The sequence below is a fragment of the Rhyacophila brunnea genome, unplaced genomic scaffold, assembly GCF_057557595.1.
Source record: "Rhyacophila brunnea isolate RB1 unplaced genomic scaffold, BYU_Rbru_1.0 scaffold_5, whole genome shotgun sequence".
In the NCBI taxonomy this organism is placed as follows: domain Eukaryota; kingdom Metazoa; phylum Arthropoda; class Insecta; order Trichoptera; family Rhyacophilidae; genus Rhyacophila; species Rhyacophila brunnea.
Genome location: NW_028233170.1, coordinates 25,241,136 through 25,262,423, shown reverse-complemented (window position 1 = coordinate 25,262,423; position 21,288 = coordinate 25,241,136). Strand labels below are relative to the sequence as shown.

General features: G+C 34.0%; 1 protein-coding gene across 2 annotated transcripts in view; it reads left to right on the top strand.

The window, feature by feature from the left end:
* LOC147066206 (uncharacterized) overlaps nt 1-21,288 on the top strand; it is a 215,554-nt gene that overhangs the window by 119,621 nt on the left and 74,645 nt on the right. For both annotated transcript variants that reach the window (XM_085955879.1, XM_085955878.1), the window contains one exon: nt 15,514-15,690. In XM_085955879.1, the coding sequence (XP_085812005.1) occupies nt 15,514-15,690 (177 nt within the window). The remainder of the gene's footprint in view (nt 1-15,513; nt 15,691-21,288) is intronic.

Genomic DNA, 21,288 nt, shown 5'->3' with positions numbered 1-21,288 from the left:
TTTCAATGCTAGCAAACTATACAAATACTCACTCAATCGAACTTTTGCCGACCCTAAATCTTGCTGACCAAGTGTTTCGCGCTCCTAACTCCCCCACTTGAGACGCCCCTGCCAATTAATATTATAAACTGCAGAATGTTACAATGCTAGCATTATAAGTGGCATAATATTGGGTTCGAAGGCCCTAAAATGTTCATAGGCCCTAGGTACTGTGCCTTACCTCAGTTAATTGGAAAGTCTTGATCTAATATTTAAATCTATACTACATATTTAATTTTATAGTACAACATTAAATAATATTTTTATATTGTGTAGTCTCATAGTATGTCGGTATCTACCTAAAAAATACTTACGATTTTAATTAGAAATGTGATTATCCACCTTAATCAGAATAAAATAATATGTGGTTGTTGTAGGTACTAACTTTCACGAGTTTAGTCTATTTTACGTAGTAAAAGTCAAATTCACTTCGCAATAAAAATAAATAAGGTGTTGTTTTGGATTTACGGGTTTCAGCGTTTACGCAATGGCTGGCATTACATCGTAGCTCTTGGTAAGCCGGTAAAGGTAATAAACCACCGACGCCATTTAATGTCAAGTAAAATAGCCGACCTATTTTAAGGTCGCTTATCGTTTCCGTTCTCCGGCTTCCCGCTTTATGTGCATTTCCGTTTGTAACCATTTGACTAGGTCACCACTAGTAGTAAGCACACGCTCCACTTTGAATTCTGTGTTTTCTTTCTTTTTTCTTTCAAAGTTTCATTTTTATATTCACCCGGGGTGCAGTTTATGAAAAATATTTGTTGTCTTTCTTGAGATTCTCTGTAATGTTGCAGCGGCGTAGCCAAGAGGGTTTGTTTTCTAAATTATAAAAATGTTGTGCAATTAAAAAAAAAAACTTTCGGCTTTCGCTTTTGCGAGGCTTTCGGGATGTAGCTGCATAAATGCATCCTCAAAATTATTTCGACTGACCGAGTGATAAATGTTAACGTTCTCAATCGAATCGGACCGAGAAGTTCTGCGTAGCATCACTGTACCTAGGCCACATTATGAGAGGACAAAAGTACACAATTCCTCAACTTTGTATTCAATAAAAGATCGATGGTAAATATACTCGTAGCACAGGACGAAGCCGCATTTTGCGGCTTAAAAGCCTCTGTGGTTGGTACAAGTGAAGTTCCAAATCTCTACCGGGTAAATAGATGGAAGAACCTGATGTGGGCGACTGTCAGGGGTGGCACGACAAAAGATGCATTTATAACTCTTGATCATAATCTTCATTCGTATAGGCCAGATGTAGGCAACAATTTTGCCATGGAAGACGCAGTGCAAAATTTGAAAATCACCAAGGATATATTTTATAAATATACCTACCTACAAATACAATGTATTACTTAAATATATATTATACCTAACCAGTAAACAAGATTGCTTTTATACTGTAGACGTATATGGAACAAGTTTATGAGAAAATTAGACTTTTTATTAAGATTAATAATTTAACTCAATTTTCCCACGGTGGAAAATATTTTACAAAGTTAGTTGTTTAGTCACAATATTAATAAAATTATGTAATAATTTCTCGTGAGTATTTTTTTACGAGTCAATACAATCTCTTATTCGTTCACATTCTTTTCGCCATTGACCTCCATATATCATCATCAGGCGGGATCGATTCACTGATGGATAAAGGCCTCCCTTAGCTCCCTCTACTATTCTCGGTCCCTAGTTTTTTGATGCCACGTACATCCACCAAACTTTATAAATTCGTCTACCTAGCGGGTTTTAGGGCATCCGTGTGAACGTTTAGTGCCCCTTATATAATATTATTATTATCTATATTTATTTGATACTTTTTAAAACGACCCCTTATCTTTCTAGTTTACACCACTGACACTATTTGACATATATTTTTATACTTAATATAGAGATTTTCCTGTGTAAGAGTGGGTAGATTTGATTTTTTTTTTAAATAATTTTTTTTTTGCGGCGTATGTACTTAAGACCTCGAAAATAATATTGAGTGGGGAGGATTTTTATATTAATATGGTAAGAAATGATACTCAGTCGTCAAAAAGGTTTCACTACCTTTATTACCATGCTAAAACCAGTGGAGGTGAGTGTTAAAATTAATATTTTTTTATATTTCTATGCCTGGAATCAACACGTGCCCAGTGAATCTCGAGAGGGATGTCTTCACGAAATTCATTTCTCGCCGAATAGAAAAATAAAAATGTCCGTGCCTTGTTTACCGAGATTTATTGATCTATCCTTTTATTTGACTTCTTTTATGTCTTCTGAAACTTTTTGAATCTCTCAGAATTCGGAATTTAATATCAGAAGGATTCGAAACACTATTTTTGGTACGTGAGCCTAATGAAGAAAGGGGTTTTATTTTATTGAATAACGGTAAACTATCTCAGTGACATAGATTTATCGAAAGTAGTATTATTTTGACCTAAATAGTAGGTATATACACAATCGTATGATACTAAAATAAAATATCAATTATTAATTTCTTTCATAATGTGAGAATAAAGAACAAATGAAAACAAGTTTTCAAAAAATAAACCATACTATTTGAATTGTATACAAAAACGGAAAATTGTATTATTACATCACCGCATAAATAGTGCAGTATGTTAAAAAAATTTAAGTTTAATCTAGGATATATCTTTCAATTTCATTTAATAAAATTAATATCTTCCCCTAAATTTTCAATTCCTTGGCGATATAATTCTTTCGGTTTTGAGCTGAAGAACCAACCAAGCTCTTTTGGGATATCATCTTTTATACTTAACCGTTTTCCATTAATATTGTTTTGTCGATTGCGGAATTGTCTATTGTACCAACCGTGAGTAGAATATATCGGGCTGGGTTATTGCGTTGGTATTACTTTGGTTACTCTAGGCCAGGGTTGGTGAACATTTTTACATGCGCGTGCCAAAATTTCCCAATTATTATTTTTCGACTGTCTGACGTGCCGAGCAGTTTTTCATGGAAAAAAAGAAGAAGAAAAACGTTTCTAAGAATTCACCTGAAAAAGCTGAGATTCTATCTTTCACTGTGAATCTAGCCGAAGGCATATCTTTTATTATTTAAATAATTTTTTTCTTGTTTTCAAAAATTTTAAAGAGATCGTGGGAGAATTTTAATCACGCTTTTTTCATATATTCCCATCACTAAACGGTTTTTCATTTGTAACGATTATGTTTGGGGCAAAATAACAAGCAGCTGTTTTATTAAAATGGTTGTCGATACATTTCACTAGGTTTGTTGATTGAATATTTTTATTTTTAAATTCCCGATCTATAAATTCTTTTTGTTCGTCCTTCATTTTCTCAGCGAGTGATTTATGGTTTGTGTCTTAATACCGTTTTACTTAGAACACACACAACTGCACAAAATACAAAATACACACTGCTTTATTGCCTTCGTTAAGAATGCCATACTCCTCAGTCCATCAAACCCTTTGCTTGGTTCTAAAAAAATGTTTGTTTTTTTTTTAATTTCCACTAGCCATGTTAAATAGGATTTATTAAATTAAATGTAATGCATGCATCTGTTTTCACTGACACTTACTACGGCGAACATCAGCAGGATATAATAATTATTGTAACCAATAACAAACATAGCCTCCAATGATAACAAACTTTGTTAGATACACCGCCATTGACACATAAAATCAACAGTAATGTTGCCAGCTTAAATATACGTAGCTATACGGAATGGTGAAATACTATGAATTTGTAAATTGTTCACGTGCCACCTTTGGCACGCGTGTCATAGATTCGCCAACTCTGCTCTAGGGCCTAGGCAATTGCATAAAGTAACCAAGGTAATAAAAATCAAGTCGTGAGAATTTGGTAGGAGTGCTGTTATGTTTTATGTATGTGTATTCTAGAATCTAGATTCTAGATGGTAAGATAGACATATCCACTGGAACAAAATCATATTCAGGAATGGCAACACGACACCACACGGTTACGAATATATTTATATACTTATCTTATCACTAAAAAGACACCTCAATCCATGCACGTGCATTCGTTATATCCGCAGCGTATGCGGCTTATTTTAGACCAGGGGTAGTCAACCTTTTTATACATACCGCCCACTTTTGTATCTCTGTTAGTAGTAAAATTTTCTAACGGCTCACCAGTTCCACAGTGATGGTGATTTATAAAGTAGGTAAGTAACTTTACTTTATAAAATTTATAAAGCAGTTACAGCAAGTTAAAGCATTACTTACCAAATACTTTATGTCAGACTTTCGCTAAGTTTTACAGAATAAATCTTTATAAAACAAATTACTGTGTATCTTTGTATTTATACTTTGTATACATATAAGCATGAAGTCTTATTAAATTAATATAAATATAAAATTAAATTGTCACGGAGAATTTTATGAAAACATAATGAAAATATTCTTAAAACCCCTACCGCCCACCATGAAAGCTGGAACGCCCACTAGTGGGCGGTAGGGGCCAGGTTGACTACCCCTGGTTTAGACCTACTTAACTGTGGACATTCTATAATATTGACATCTACGTCACGGCGCTGTATGCGATTACAGTATTACGTCACGCGATATTTGCATACTGGCGGAATGGCAACTGTTTTAGTTCCATACACGACCGCAGTGACGTGTGTGTCTCAATATAGTAGCCGCAGTCTACGATATATTTGAAGATGAATTGGGCGGGCGTCTGGGGAGTTCTACCCTTGAGCGTATTGCCAGATGGGAGTTCCTTACCCCATAAATAATGTGACATTATAACGGATATTTTGAAAATAATAAAACTAAAATACTATGCGCACATCAAATTTTATCTACCCATTAACTATCATCATAAATTATCCCACGCCACTGATGCTGTACTTCTAATAACCCTCTATCAATCACATTTATTTTATGAATGGCACTTTATCGACTAAGTACGGTAATTTTTCATGACCTAATTGTTTTATAACCATTTAGTAAGCAAAACAATGTGATTATTTTATAATATTTATTATTGCCTTATTATAGTTAAAGTATAATAATCGGCGAATCGATTTCGGCAAAGTTCATGAATTCAAGAATGATAACCTAACCTAACAAATATAATCCAGTATATCGGCTATTTTCAAAAATTGTTTGACGCTGACTTCCACTAAATAGACACGAACCTAATATTCTATTATTCCTTGGTGAAGCACATTGCCAGTAATACGATTTTCTTTGACGCAGATGACGCAATCAATTCGCCAGAAGATTTAAAAGGGCGCCTAGAAACAGTTCATAAAAGTGCGTATTTCTTACAAATTGAGAATATAATATAAAATATTACCCAAAATCCTTGAAACCAACATCAAAGGCGAATATAACACAACACTTGAACAAATACGTATTTGCATACAAAATAACACACCACTAACATTATTATAAAACATACATAATAATACACATACATTATAAAATTATTTTTAGTGAGTGCGTGCTACTTGATAATCATCATCATCATTTTTAATAACTCTCCAATATATTCTTTGTACCTGTATTTAATATTTTATTTATTATGATTTTTGTGTCCGCCTATTATTGCAACCATTACAATATGTCATATTCTTTTATTCAATATTCTCATTATACTTATTCTTTGTGATTTGTTGTTGCTTTTGGTTCATATTTTTATTATTCTTGGGAGGGTTCAAAATAGGTCAGTGCCTCGGGCATCCATGTAAGTAAACTGGGCACTTAATTCGATGGATGCGTGGTCAAGTCCTGCTCGGTACAAATATTTTTCAAACATATATTTTTAATATATGTATTCAAATGTATGTAGGTACCTATGGTCAATATCGAATGCTACATTCTTAAATCATGTGTATTATTCATCGAATAAAAATATAAAAGTAAATTACTAAAATATTATTCCTGTGTTTATTCGATGGAGAGTTTAGAATAGTTTGAACTAAGCAGGCAGGTATTAAACAGTAGGTATTGTATGCATACTTCTTATATGGGTTTCTGTATATTAATATTTAATGCTCAAACTATTTAATGTTAGAATACAACTTAAAATATAATATCTATAATAAAAACGACCTTTTATGTTCAAAAGCCACCTACATGCAGCAGGTCTGACATGGCGGGAAGCGCAAGAGTTGGTGATGGACCGAGGGAAGTGGCGCAAACTTGTGTTTGCCCTATGCCCCAATGCTGGGTCGTGACAGGGTGGAAGAAGAAGAAAAAGAAGCTAGTAAAAACCCAATATGTCCCTCATTTCAGTCTACGAAATATGGTCACCGTATATATACATTATACAACCGTAATCATAATCTATTTAAAAACTTTCTGAAAAATATATTAATAATGCCGTTTATGTCATAATCATATTTGTATACAGAATAGTAAGCTCATAATATTATTATTATGAACGTTGAGTAATATTGCTACAACGTGACGTAGACCCCCACAATATGTACATTTTAACCGGTCTACGCCGTAGCACTTTCATTACCGAAAACTTCTACCCAAATTACATTTTGATACAGCGTTGACCGTAGACCCGCATATTTGAACACATAACCGGGCCTACGCGGCAGCATACTAGATGCTGGATAATCTCAGTCTTTATAGTAGTATTGTAGTTTAGAGAAATTACTTCAGATCTTATCGTTGTTGTCATAAGCCAGTTATCGACTAGACTAGACTAGACGATCAGACGAGACAGCTAAACAAACAGCCAAGGAACACAACGATTTTACAAAGAAAATGCATTGAAATAATGCAGGGGTAGATTTTTTATTAATATATTAATTTAAAAAAATACATGGTGGATACTTTATCCAAAAAAAATATAAATAGTGAAAATGAGTTTCTTTTCTTAGAAAAACAAAAATAACAACTCGTACAAAAATAAATTTTTAGATACTAGTATAAATTGCTCTAAAAATATATTTGGTTGTGTTGTTTGACTGTTCTTCTTCTTCTTCTAAGCGGACTAAACTTATCTATATAAGTATACAAATATAATAATCAGAATTAAATTACACAATTTACCACAATATATTTTGTTTTATTATAATTACAAGAATTCTGATGTATATGTTTTGTCTATTTTATTATTGCAACGTTTTCTTAGCTCGTATTCTTATTTGCCCGGTGGTTGTTTGTCCGGTACAAATCTTGCAATCGATTTTTAACTAACTTCCCGACTAGCTAGACATTTGAAACTTTTAGAACGTATCAGAACACGATGCCAATGCATTTTTTTAATACTTTTAGCCATCTTTAAGTAGAATTGAATCCATTTTCAGTTAATTCTGTTTTGTATGAAAAGTTATTTCGACACCATTATTGGTTGCTAGGGGTCTAGGGTCCTAGCAACTAATTTATTAATATATACGTGCGTTACTATGGAAATCAATGACATGTCAAAATGACATTTCAGTATTATTTCTATCAAGTACAATTTTTTTGATCGTTTAAGCTAGTCAAGTCAAGTTTATATGATTCAACAGAAAATTTAAAAACGTTGTATATAAAAAGTTCTTTTTATGTTGTAATTATGTATCATTCAAATTCACTAAAAAGATATGAAAGAAGCTGTCACACAAACGCACTTTTTATTACAGCATATTTAAAAGCGTTTGAATTGCTGTTCGTTACGAATTGTACCGTATAAATTAATTACTTAAAATAATATATTAAGTATATAAATTATGAGTAAATTGTATTAAATTTGGGGCGCAGGAGAATCGGTATGCCTCGCACTGATAAAGGGATCCCAATCATATCCCAATACAAAACCAATAGGATTCACCTAAATCAGTTTAAAAAAAATCAATGAATTATTTAACATAATAAGGTTAGTTGCTTCATCGCCTACACACATTCTAATGTATTTGTTTTTCAATGCATAGAAGAATATCAAACTGTTTCAAAATTTACCAATCTTGTATATTGTGCGGTATTTCGTGCCAATCGCCATTTTAGCTAAATAGCTAGAATATGTTACATCCCCACCTGTAATAATGTAGTAAATTATATGCTTCGTACTATGATGCTAGACGTCTCTAGTATAACTACAGTAGCGCGTTTTACATTGACTTCTATTTTATATAATGTACCAATTTTATATGAATTTCTCTCCAATAATACAAAACTAATGTAGGTATATAGCTACATTGGACACTAAACTGTCATTCGCGCCAAATAAAACTGAAGCCATTGTTATGAAAGGATCAGTAAGATCAATGAAGTGGTCACCCACAGTCCGCATTAGAGATAGCAGCATTTAGGTAGCTGATAAAGTCATCTATCTTGACGTTGAATTAGATAATATACATGCAAAAATTCAATCGTCATGTGAAAACCGCGGTCCACATGGGCGGGGCGGCCTTCCAGAGAGTTCGTCGTATGACTGGCGACGGATGGGGTCTAAGAATACAGGCGCTTCAAATTGCCTATGATTCCATTTTTAGGGGTCGCTGCAAACGCTGCAAGCGTATGGTATATGTGTATCCGAAAAAGTGTAGTAATCAGTGGATCTCTTTTAAGTGGGCAACGCAGTGCGCTGTTGTCAATCACAGAGATCTATCGTACAACTTCAACGAACGCGCTCCCTGTCTTGGCTGAGTCATCCTACTCGATCTGTTCGTGCATCATCGTACATCATCGTGTTCTTCGAATGCGAGGAGGCGGATGTCGATAACTTTCAACTTACGTCGCCTTTCCGCCTTGATAGTGAAATAATATTCATAATGAAGCGGACTATTCGTCTACTGACCCTGTATGAGGCGTTAAACACCTGGCAGAAAAAAAAATATTAAATGCCTCTACCAAAAGCAGGCAATTGGCGAATGGAGATTGTTGTCTGAGCTGCTTGCCACAAATATCAATTTTGTTACATTTAGAAAATTCGTGGTGTCAAATCTCAAGATCTCTTCAATTAGATTGTTCGGCAGTTTTGTATTAACTTTTGTTACTAAGTACAATTTAAATTTTGTCTCCACGTACTCCTCTCTCCCATGGGTACTATTTAAGTCATGTAAATTCATTCAAACCACATTTGAGTGCATGACGACCTCAGTCTTGCGTAACTGCTTCTGAGACATTCACAGTCATAAAAAATGATGCATCACATCAAACGCAGAGTACCGTCATACGCCTGATTAAGACCGCATGTTATGCGGGGCGGGAGCGGTTTGGTGGGGTCATTAACTAACTTTAATGTGGCGATCTGCAATCTAAAGAGAATAAATTGGAATATATAAGATCAAGGGTATTCACTATCTATATCAGAGAAAATAGAACGAGGTGTTTTACGAGTAGGATATATACAAGTATAATATGTATATATATTCTTTGTGATTGCTGGGTTTAATCTCGTAGAAGAATGATACGCCGTTACAATATCTCGCTTCGGCGGATTAACTCTATCTGCACATGCCTTTTAACTGACTAGTCAGTGGCTTCACTCGGTGACGGTTTTCTATAAAGCAAATAAGGTGGCCGCTTCTTCAGAAACTACCAAAACTTCAAAAATGGGTATTTTCCATAATTTAAGTGTAAAAAAATCAATCAAACAATAAACACATTCTGGCAACAAAACTATTATACTTAATCGGGGTTACCCATAATATATTTTTTTTGAAAATTGGTCCTTCACGTACCTAAAACGACACGCTGCGTTATATTCGGTCTCAATAGGTTAGGTCACCTATTTACAACTTTTTTAGTCGAGGCAATAACGATAGTGATTGTTTTTTTGTGATGGATAATTAGTATTACATAATAATAATATGGGGAGGGTAAAGCCATGGCCCCCACACCTTGGAGTGGCCCCCAGGTTAGGTTCTTTGGTAGGCTCCTTTACCTATCAATCGCTAAGGTTAAGGACAGAGTTTTCCAAATGATATTCGGGAAGCCCCACGATTCTACGGGGTAAAACTTAATCGTTTTTTTGTATTATTAAATAAATCCACTTAAATTATTGAATAATCGGTACTCGGTATCATTGAAGCACTGATCGTGACCCCCTTTTGTGGCAGCCAAGTAACATGCAACCCTTCATCATATTGAATAAATAGGCATTTTTATTAATCAGGAAATACACAAAAATAACTATAAAATAAAATTCTACACCTAAATTATCATTTAAATATATCAATCATCATAATATCACATCAACCATATATTTTAAAATGTCATACCTAAAGTGTTTTAAGCACCGCACGCGACTTTCTTTTACTATGGGAGAAAAATCATGATGTGTGTTTATCTCATTTAGCTCGTCGGCCTTCTAGGCTAGAGCCCTGTCAGCCCCCCCAGCGAAGTATCAGAAGTTTTTAACGCCTTAGAATGTCTCAGGAGCAGATTCCCAAGACTGAGATCGCCACGCACACAGCCCCCTTGTTTGCGCGGCTGCACTTAATATTTTTAAACATAATGTACACCAATAAATTGACGTTCCAACTGATATGACACGTCGACCTTGTGGGAATGTTGAAAGATAACAACTCGATTATGACAATTTAGTTGTTTTTTTCTCTTCTAAAAACCATTTTTACCTAGTGCATATTGTATTCCTTGCGGGCACTTCACTGCCAACTATCCCGTCCTATCTGTCTTTACCCGAACAAATCCCTCTGAGCTACTTTTCCAATATTTCCAGATTTATTTTGGAAACTGGGATTATGCCGGACGAGGGTATCGTGAATGTCTTTTGTTTCCCGTCTCTAATTTCAAATTCGCGTGTCGCCTCTGGGATTGCCTCAATTTTAGGAATTTACGAAAACTTATCCGTGTGAATAGAAAATATAATTTTCGGAGCGAACGTTTTTTCCACCGGCCATGTTTTATTCATAGCCTGAATTTAAAAAATGATTTTGTAAAACATTCCTTTCTGTGTACCCACTAAAATTACAAACACACTCATTACTCACAACCACAGAAAAGATTCTGAGTTCCCTGCTCATAACACATCAATTACCCAGGTACCTATGTAAATAGTGATAGTATGATGTTAGTATCACTTATTTGATTGCCTGTTCGATGGGGGAAAGTAATGTGTTGCAGTAATGAATAGTGTTAGTGCATTTTGGCTTACCCCCGTTTCAGACGGGACACCGGTGTCGCGCTCGTATATAATAAGGAGGCCATTAACTCGGGGCGTTCACACAATACAAAGGCCCCTTTATTCTAATACAAAGGCCTCCTTATTATATACGAGCGCGACACTGGTGTCCCGTCTGAAACGGGCCTTAACCTTATTTTTGTTGTTGTAGATACATTTATGAATCTTTCTTATAAAACTCCCATTTGTTGTCATACCTCACTCGGTTACAAGGTTTTATTTTATATGCCTGTTACCTGGTGAAAAATGGTGTCCTGTTACTTCATACCGTTACTTGCTACACGGTTGGGCTGCCCTGGTTAGAAGTAAAGTAACCCATTAAACCCATAAATAAAGTAATGCGTTACGTCTGGAACAGGTAAGGACGTTTCGTTACTTGTTACCGCCGATATTTTTCGGCGTGATCGTGAAATCGCGGCGTCCAGTGTGGGGTTAGAACAGGTGAATTTGGTGATATAACCGTACCTGTGAACCCGGCTGCACAGCTATTTGTATAGAACCTCATACAATCTACCTGGTACCAATGCAATACTACCAATACTAGTTATAGATGTCGCTGTTTCTCTTCCTGTAAGTGTAAATTAACTACTTAAACAGTAGCATAGTAGATAATAGCAATGTGGATTACCTATTTACTTATACTTATATACCATTATATCATGCAAAAATTTAAATCTACCAAGTTCGGTACTACGTGATTATTTAACGTTTATTTTAACTTGTTAAAAATATGTTATTTAATTGGGAGAATATGTTCAACATATTTAGAATAAAATTTCATTGCATATTGATATATTCTTCCATATTATAGAACCACAACGGTAACACGTCGAATGTATACAATTATTGTTCAGAAATATATGAAAATAACTAACACCAGACTATGGAGTGTTCCGCCGAACCTGAATAGGTGTTCCGCGACCATTAGGAAAGGTTTTACACACTGCAACACATTTAAAGATCTTCTACTAAGTAGAAGTAAAATAAGTAAAACTTAAATTATTATTAAAACTTCATATTGAAAGGCGAGTGATGATCAATCTCCACTAATGTTTATGTCGTCAAGTGTCTAGATAGGTCATGGCTCCCACAAGGGGGGGGCTGACAGGCCTCTATCCTGGGGGCCTGGGATTACGGGGGGCCCGGCGTGAGAGATCGACCGGCCAAGTGAGATAAACACACATCACAAACATGCACTAATAGTAAAAAAATGTCGCCTGCGGCGCTGTCACTTAAGGCATACTAACATTTAATAATATGTGGTTTTGCCATACTTACAATTTTTGTTGAATGTCGATATTGACATGTCCATAATTGTGCATATCATCATAAAAATGGGTGTATTAAAAATTAAAAAAAATCGCTAAAAATACCCTTAATTTTACCTCGAACACCATTTGGAATATGCAACTGTAGATCATCACATTAGCGATAAGTAGTGGGTCCGCCAAAGATCTTAGCCTGGGGGCCCGCTTCGGGATGTGGGGGCCATGATCTAGGTACAGACGGAGGACCATCTTTTCTCACACCGTGCGCATCAAAAAGATGGGGTATATTGTTTTTAACTGACCGGCTGACAAGACAGTCTTGTCAGTTTAACGACAGTTGCCAAAATTGGCAGAACGGTTAGCTGCGCTAATAAATAACCTACAAAATAAACTAAGTGTTGCGTTAAAATTTCCGGGTTTGCGAAGTGTTCCATTGCAGAAAAAGTTTGGGAAACCCTGCATTATGTGATTGAGTTAGTAATGATTTTTTGTGAAATGTTTTTTAAAAACAGTAAAAACAAACTGAAAAATCGGGTGAATATTTTATTTACAATCTATATTATTACTTATGTATGTATATATGCAATAAAAATTGAACTCGTTCAAAACAATAATGGGGCTGGGATTTAGTGCTCCTTGTTTGACTGGCCCTCAATGCTTTACATACTTTTGCAGTGAGGTAGCTACGCTACTGTTCCATGTTATTCTCAAAATTTATGAGAACAATAATAATACATCTCGTGCACTGGTAAATAAATCCCCGTAATAAATTCGGTAGATACACGTGGAGATACAATAATTATTGTTATTATTGCGAGCTGACGAGCAACAACTTGACAAGTGAAAATTCCTCAAGCCACCCGCAACCCCCTCCCCCCTCACCGAAACGTTCCGAGTCAGCGTATTTCCCGCGTTTTCCGCCGTCGTCTGGTGACGTCACAGGTCGGGAACGTGAGCATCGTCGGGATGTCTCGGTGAAGCCGAGCGCTGCCGGAAAATCACGAGGTTGTTAAGTGGCTGAAATGAAATTTGAGTTTTTTCAGTTGGAATCGTTGGATCGTTAGGTGAATAAATGAAATTTGTGATGTAGGTACAATTTACAACCTACGCGATCATCGCACTGAAAGCCTTGAAAAATAAAAGCATATACCTACCTAAATGCTATGCGATTTACGCATGGTGTTTCTTCAAGGTGTTCAGTGTGACAATCACAAGCGATCAGTTAATGCGATAAAATCACAGACTTAAAGTCTGATCCTAAAGGGATTTTTTTTAATTCGTTATCAGAATATGTATATATATATATAATTATATATATATAAAATTGGACACAGGGGAGAAAATCAATGATATCCGATTTGTTTACCAAGAAAATAATGTAGCCACCAACGCTACCTATATAAATAATATATATGTATATTATACAGTATAACCCCTTTTTTACGTTTTTTAAGGGACTGAAGAAAAAAAAACCTAATTGGGGGGAAAATGTAAAAGGGGGGTATTGAAAAAAAGAACATTTAAATTTTGTGTTTCTAAAAAAATAACGTTTTATTAAAAAACAACATTCAATTTAAATTTTTATTAAAAAAAATATATTTTTTATTAAAAAAATCATGTAAGTATATTAGTTTGTGGCATTTTTGTTTTTTTGTTATGTAATTCTCTTTCAAGACTATATAAACATTTAAAAGTGTCATCTTGAATATCAGCAAAGCTTGTAAAGTAGGTTTTTAAACCCTCGATGAACCTCATTGCTTCTTCTTTTGTTGGAATATCAACCTCTTCTTCATTAGACAGTTCTTCGGCAGACAAGTCTGCTGGTGTTAAATGACTGTCAACAATGTCATCAACTTCCACCAAGTCTGATGTCATAACATTGGAGTCAAGGTTTACATAATCCTCCAGGGGTTGGTCTGAAATCCTTTCCCAGCCTTCTATAACATCACACTCATCAGCGCGCGTAACTCGCATATTTTGAATATTTCCGACATAAATCGCGGGAAAGAAAAACGTAAATGCGGGTATTAAATGTACTGAAATACATCGGGACTGAAAAAAATACACGCGATTGCCGGGAAAACGTGAATTCCGGGCACGTAAAAACGAGGTTATACTGTATGTCTTTAATACGAACAATAGATTAATACCTACTGTAACCCGGGTTTGAAAAATCTGTCAGGAATTGCAATTCCAATTCATTACCTAATTACATACATATAATACAATATTATGATCTCAATTTCTTAGAGATATCTTTCCTCTCATCTAATTTTTCCCATTTGATTGTGCAGATTATGTCTATAATATTTAATTGTCATATGTCGCAAAAACAGCAAAATATGTGCCGAGATTATGCAAATCTCATGTTGGAATGCGTGATGCGAACGTTTTTTGAGATAAGAAAACAATCATTATAATAATAATTATAATCAATTATTTGTGATATCTTTATTTCTGATCTATTTATTTAAATATGATTTTATAACCTACTCTGTAAATTTAAAAGAAATATTATAGGTAGGTAGTGACCAAAATTATTATGGTATTGATTTTGGTCATAATGACCTTATGAATGTTGTTTCGAATGTAATCTAATCGTAGTGAAATTAGATAAATAAAAATATGTCAATTTATTTTCATAATAATAATCACTATCGAAGGTAATAATAATACTGTTGTGTAATATTTACAAAAAAACAGATGTTTCTGACGATTCAGTGAAACAGAATACAATATGTATACCTATACCGTTATCTATTTATACAATACTTATGTACATAAATTTACTATTAGTAAGTTGAACCTATAAATATAAGTTAATTACCTATGTTTTTTTATTTGATTTATGTTCGCGTTTTATCTTAATGGTTCATTTTATTCATATAAACATAAAAATTGTATTATTTTCCTCAATTTTTATTCATTATCATTTTGCAATGAATCTGCATGATTTATTCACTATTCAATGTTTAAAATTACAATTTGATAACATTAACTAATGTGTTAAATTTAACAATTCAATTATAATGGCATATTGTTATTATGGAAGTGGAATACCTATAATAAATTTGTCATTGTTGGCGGGAGATTTGAATTGAAATTTTGTCCGTTCGCAGCGCTGGGGTGCGTGACGCCGGCAGCGCCACACGACGGATATCTCGTCTACCGAGATTCTGCGACGGCGCAGTTCATGTGCTGTGTGGGTTACGCGTTCCCAGACACGCGGGGCAGGGAGCGAACCCTGCGCTGTCTGCGAGACAACACGTGGGACAACACTCTGCCAGACTGCTCCAGTAAGTGTGGTGGTGTGTCGTGCACTCTGTTGCTAAATTTTTGTTGTGTTCCACGTTTGAATTTTGACAGAAGCTGCGAGTATTCGCGGCTAAAAACGGCGAATTGGAAAACGGTAAGTAAATTTGATTTCACAGCTGTTATTTTTTTCTTTATTATTAATTTGATTCGATTCGATGCAAGTGAGCTTAATTGGACGGAATTAAGTAGTTAATGCACTCGTCTGGGTGCATTTTGTGCAGCAAAAAAACATCGGAGGGAGCCATTTGTGACGTTTTTATTGGCCAATCCTTTAATTTTGTTTTATTTTGCTTATCTAATAAATAAATGGATTTAATAATAATAAAATTATACATAGTCTTTATATGATTTTTCTTAGATATTTAAATGCTACAGTTTAATATTTTAATTAGTACTTTACTGAGTATTGTTTTTTCAAGTGCGCACTAGATGTGCACTGATCCTGTTTTCTAAAATGTTAAATAAAACAATTAAGTAAAATTTTTTGACGTTAAACAAAACAATATTTATGTAACCCTCCTAGAATATACAGATGCAAATTCAACCAGTCGGTGGCCGCAATAACAATTGGCGCCCCTCATAGAAAATATCTTTTTTTTTTTTAATAAACGTAGCTATCTACCTTAAAATGAAATATTACACGAAACTCATGGATTTATATAATATAAAAATATATTTACACAACGACTATTTTTTTATTTGGGGGCCCTACTGCGCGCACTCAAAGTATCGGTAAATTCGCCCTGACTGAATACCTATAATAATGTAATATTCATATCATGAATAGGGATTAGAATCGATTTTATGTAAATCTTACACACCATTTTTTCGAAGACTTCACCGATAGACCTTATCGTAAAAATAATATCATTATTCGGTATGTACATTATTCAATTGTTTATTAGTTGAAACGAAATTCTTATGTTTCCATGTGAGTGATAAATGATAATGATAAGACGCCTATTGACCTATGAACTGGGTAACTAGTGCATAATATTAATTGGTATTAGTACCCAGGTACCCAATAAATTACTATTCATACGTCCGACGGACGCAGGTTCGAATCCCGCCCGGCATAGTATTTATTCAAAAAAAATATCTAGTGGGTATGTTTCAGAAGTGTCTTCAAATTATGTATGTTCAATAAAGTATGTTGCATAAAGATAGTTTATTAAATTACTACACATTCGTTTGGTGTATTATTATATCTTGTTTATAGTTTGTATACAATATTATATTATAACTAATTATATTGTTATCAATAATAGTATGATTGATAATGCCGATAACTTACATGTAAATACATATTATTATCTACCGTTATATTATACACATTAAATATTAATTATACCTAAAAGCATCTCATAGGAAGTGCTTTAAGCTTTTATATTATATGACTCCTTTAAAATACCCTTTAAATTAATATATTATATTACATAATGAGTAATAATAAGACTAATAAGTAATTGCCTAATAAATAGCACCAAAATAATGAATGACAACGGTAACTAGGCAATAAAATAAAATAATCATCAATAAAATTTGTAAAGGTACACACGTTTTTGTAATGTTTAGTAGGTATCAAATAATATGCTTATCAACAAAATTTATACCTACGTGGAACGATTCCACGAAAACATAATATTATAATGTATTTTTTTTTCATAAAATATCAATTTACTTGTTTTTCCACAATTCAATCTTTATACCTACTTCCTTTACTATAATTTAAACCGTTATTACATTAACTATTAAACTTTTCTCCCAGTATAATAATAGTATATAAATTTAATATAACATAAATATGAATCGCAAATCGACCAATATTTTTTTCAATTACTTCGTGTATACATAGAGAGTTGAAATTCGATGCAATTGGGGCGGTTCGGTGCCACGAAAATGTGATTCCCTGTTTGTAGAATACTGCTGATGATAAAATTCATATTGATCCCATCTTGGACTCTTTCTTGATCATCAAGCCGTCGGATCATATGGTCGCATTTTTTGAATACATTCGATTGTTTTCACCATGTCCGATCCTAAGAAGATCGAACATAGTATGTACCTATAAATAGATTTTTTTTACGAGAAATTGATGTTAGCCGCTTTCTCAACCTAATAAGTCCATACTCAGGGTCCAAACACACATTCAAAAATAACACGTGGGGTTTTTAAACTACGTATGTACACATAGGTTATTATTATTTTAATACATACACTGCTCGATGAATTCCTATTTTATGAATGGACTGCGGTTAAACTTATCATGGCTGAATAAAAAAATAACCGAGTGATAACAATATATTATATTAATAAGTGATGTGATAACATAACATTATAATATTTAGTTAGATTATTTACATTAAATTTAATGTAATACAATCACTACGGTTAGTGGTTTCGTTCACAATAGGACTAGGTATCTAATTAAATTTTCTGTGATACTATATTATGTAGTTACAGCAAAATTGTAATTAAAATTTGTGTTTTATAACGAACATGTAAACATGCAAATTGGTTGTTTATAAAATATTTTATATAATTTGTAATTATTTTTTATATACTTATATATTTTTTAAATGTACCTACCTACTGTAATCATCAAGTCAATGAACTTTAAAAAATATACATTTATATAATATTATAAAGAGTATTTCGTTAAGGGCCCGCTGAAGAGCCCGCCGTTCAAATATAATTTAGTATAAAAAGGACCTCGGCGTCGTAACTACGTCAATTTAAATCGATCTTTTCGCAAAAATCACTAATCATCGGAGATTTTATTTCAAGAAATATTATTATTATTACTGATAATTTCTGCCGCGCGGAATTATTATTATTTTATGAACACCTGCGACATGAAGCCGATCAGAAAACAGGGCTGTCAAAATAATATTAAGCATTCATATTTTTTAAATGTTAATTTCATCATGGTTTTTAATCAAACCTGTGCAAGTACGTACTGATAACTTGGGTGGATTTTGTAGCAAACATACTATTGATATATATACGGGTATATTATTATTATAACCCAATTCAAATTGAACATAGGTTGATACTCAAATACTATTATAGTATGTTTATGATTTCGAGAAAATAATACGATGGTATAATTAATCCATATCAATTATTTGAAAACATTACATTCGCACTTTGCACAAAATTACAAACACATTCAAAGTTTGCCGCACACGTACAGACCACGTGATATTTGTTTACGCAAAATCGTCGCTTTTCAAAATGGCGAATTTGATTACCAGATTTTACTGCGATGAATCAGTATGTTCCTTTTTGTCTTTTTTTATTCGTAGGTTTGTTTACTATGTACACCGAGAAATTTCCATTTATAAACTCGGAAACGATTTTTACAGAAGAGTTTTGGAATATAATGCAACCAAAACTGGAAAAAATTCTATCATGGGTGTTGACTTCCTGAATTAGCTAACCCCAGGTCCATGCCACTACGTGAACCACAGTGGATATTAAGCCATTTCCACACTGGCAACAAGTTGCTGGCAACCTCATTAAATTTTACGATACTTACCATAATTGCTTAAGAAATTTTACAATAATTATCGTAAAATCTAACGAGGTTGCCAGCAAATTAACTTGTTGCCAGTGTGGACCCGGCATTAGATGCACAAAACTTAAATAATATATATTATAAATAAAAATTTAAAATTATAAATATATATTATGATTTATGTCTTCGACAGCCCTGATGAAATAAATGTGAAATATGAGTCGGATCAGTCACAGAGCAAATTTATTAACACAAACAACTTTGACACGACCTTTTTATATTAACTAGTAGACCAGATATTATGGACCACATGTTAAAAAATCATATTTTCAATTCTCAAGGCCATTTCTGTAGAACGTCCTCTTAAACATAATTATTGTGTTATTTAAATTTCAATTTATTTATTTTTTAGCATATTGTGGACCTTACAAATTATAAGTTTAAGACGTTCACAACATGACATGAAACATTATTATAAAGAAGAAGAAAAAAGTAATAAAAGCGATAAAAACGATAAAAATGGAAATATAGAAAGAGAACATAATATAAACATACAAAAGCAGTGACAATACTGACAATAAAATTATACATCTATAGAAGTTCAAAGAAGTACACCAGGTTTGTTAAGGAGGCCTTATTTTAAGATTTTATAAAATACCGTCCACTTAAACTCGCCCTCTCGCACGTGGAATATATCAACACCCGAAGCAATTTGGTTGAACATAGTTATCGCCCTCCCAATTGGCATTACCAGAGTGGCAGGTTGGCTCTGCGCTCTTATTTTGTAAAAGGACATTACGAACTTTTGACGTTAGATATCGTAATTACCTACCTATTCATAATTTTATTTAATCACAGTGACACAAATTCTTATATCGAGGTAAGATCATAGAATCAATATGATATGAATAGCATGTATATATTATTTACGACATCACCTGAAAACGTTGAAAACAAGAAACAGGACTCTGGAAAGTTTGACTCACCTTCGCGTTAGAGTAGACTCAATAAAATAAACTTTCAAGCGGCTCGCTTTCAAAGAGTGGAAAACACGAGAGAGCTTTTCGTGTTTCGCAACAAAAAAAGTTCTCAATAAATAAAATATTATCCGATACTTCTGATGCTTTGAACCCAAAGGTCAGTTCGGATACGGTTCGGGTTTGTAGAAAAATTGGCACATTTACGAAGTTCACAAAACCTATATTTATTCAGAGCTATTTTTAGCTGAGCTCTTGATTTATGGTTATCATTAAAATTTATTATGAAATCGAGTATATGTACTTGAAATTGTTTCAAAATCAGCAGCTGGGCTATATTATGTTTTATATTGTGTGGTGTTGGATTGAAAGTTGAGTCGCAAATACGGCCTTGCAGCAAGTATATTCTAAAAACCTAGAAACAGTGGAGTTTGTATATCTGGGATCAACCAATAGTGGAAAAGGCGGATGTGAAACAGAGATATGAATGCGCACACAGATTGTGAACAATGCGATGACACGTCTTACTACTATATGGAAGGATCGGGGAATCTTAATTGGCACGAAAATTATGGTTGTGCAAACACCAGTGTTCTCCATATTATTTTTGTACGGTGTCGAATCATGGACCTTGAGGGCAAGGAAACGGAAGGCAATTAATGACTTCGAAATCTGGTGTTGGCACCCAATGGTAGAGCACAGAACGAACCAAGTCAATCACCCAGAAACGGCAGACAAAGGAATGGCTATCGAAAATATGTTTGAGACATATTATGCAGTTTTTTGGACATGTTCAGCGCAGACCGTATAACCTAGAGAGACTAGTGAATCTGGGTAGTCTCCAGAGAAGGCGAAGCAGAATAAGATCGTTGGATCGGCAGCCTTCACTCTGCTCTGGAGGAAGCAGAGGATCGAGAGGGGTGGAAAGCCTTGGTAGCTCATAAGATGACAGCATTTCAAGGTGGTCACGATCTTCAGCCATAATGGAACGACCAAGAAGAAGAAGCGAGAATAAACTGTATTAGTTGTCGGTGTGAATTTACCATTGGTGAGTGCCCATAGTGTCTGAAGATCGATCGTGT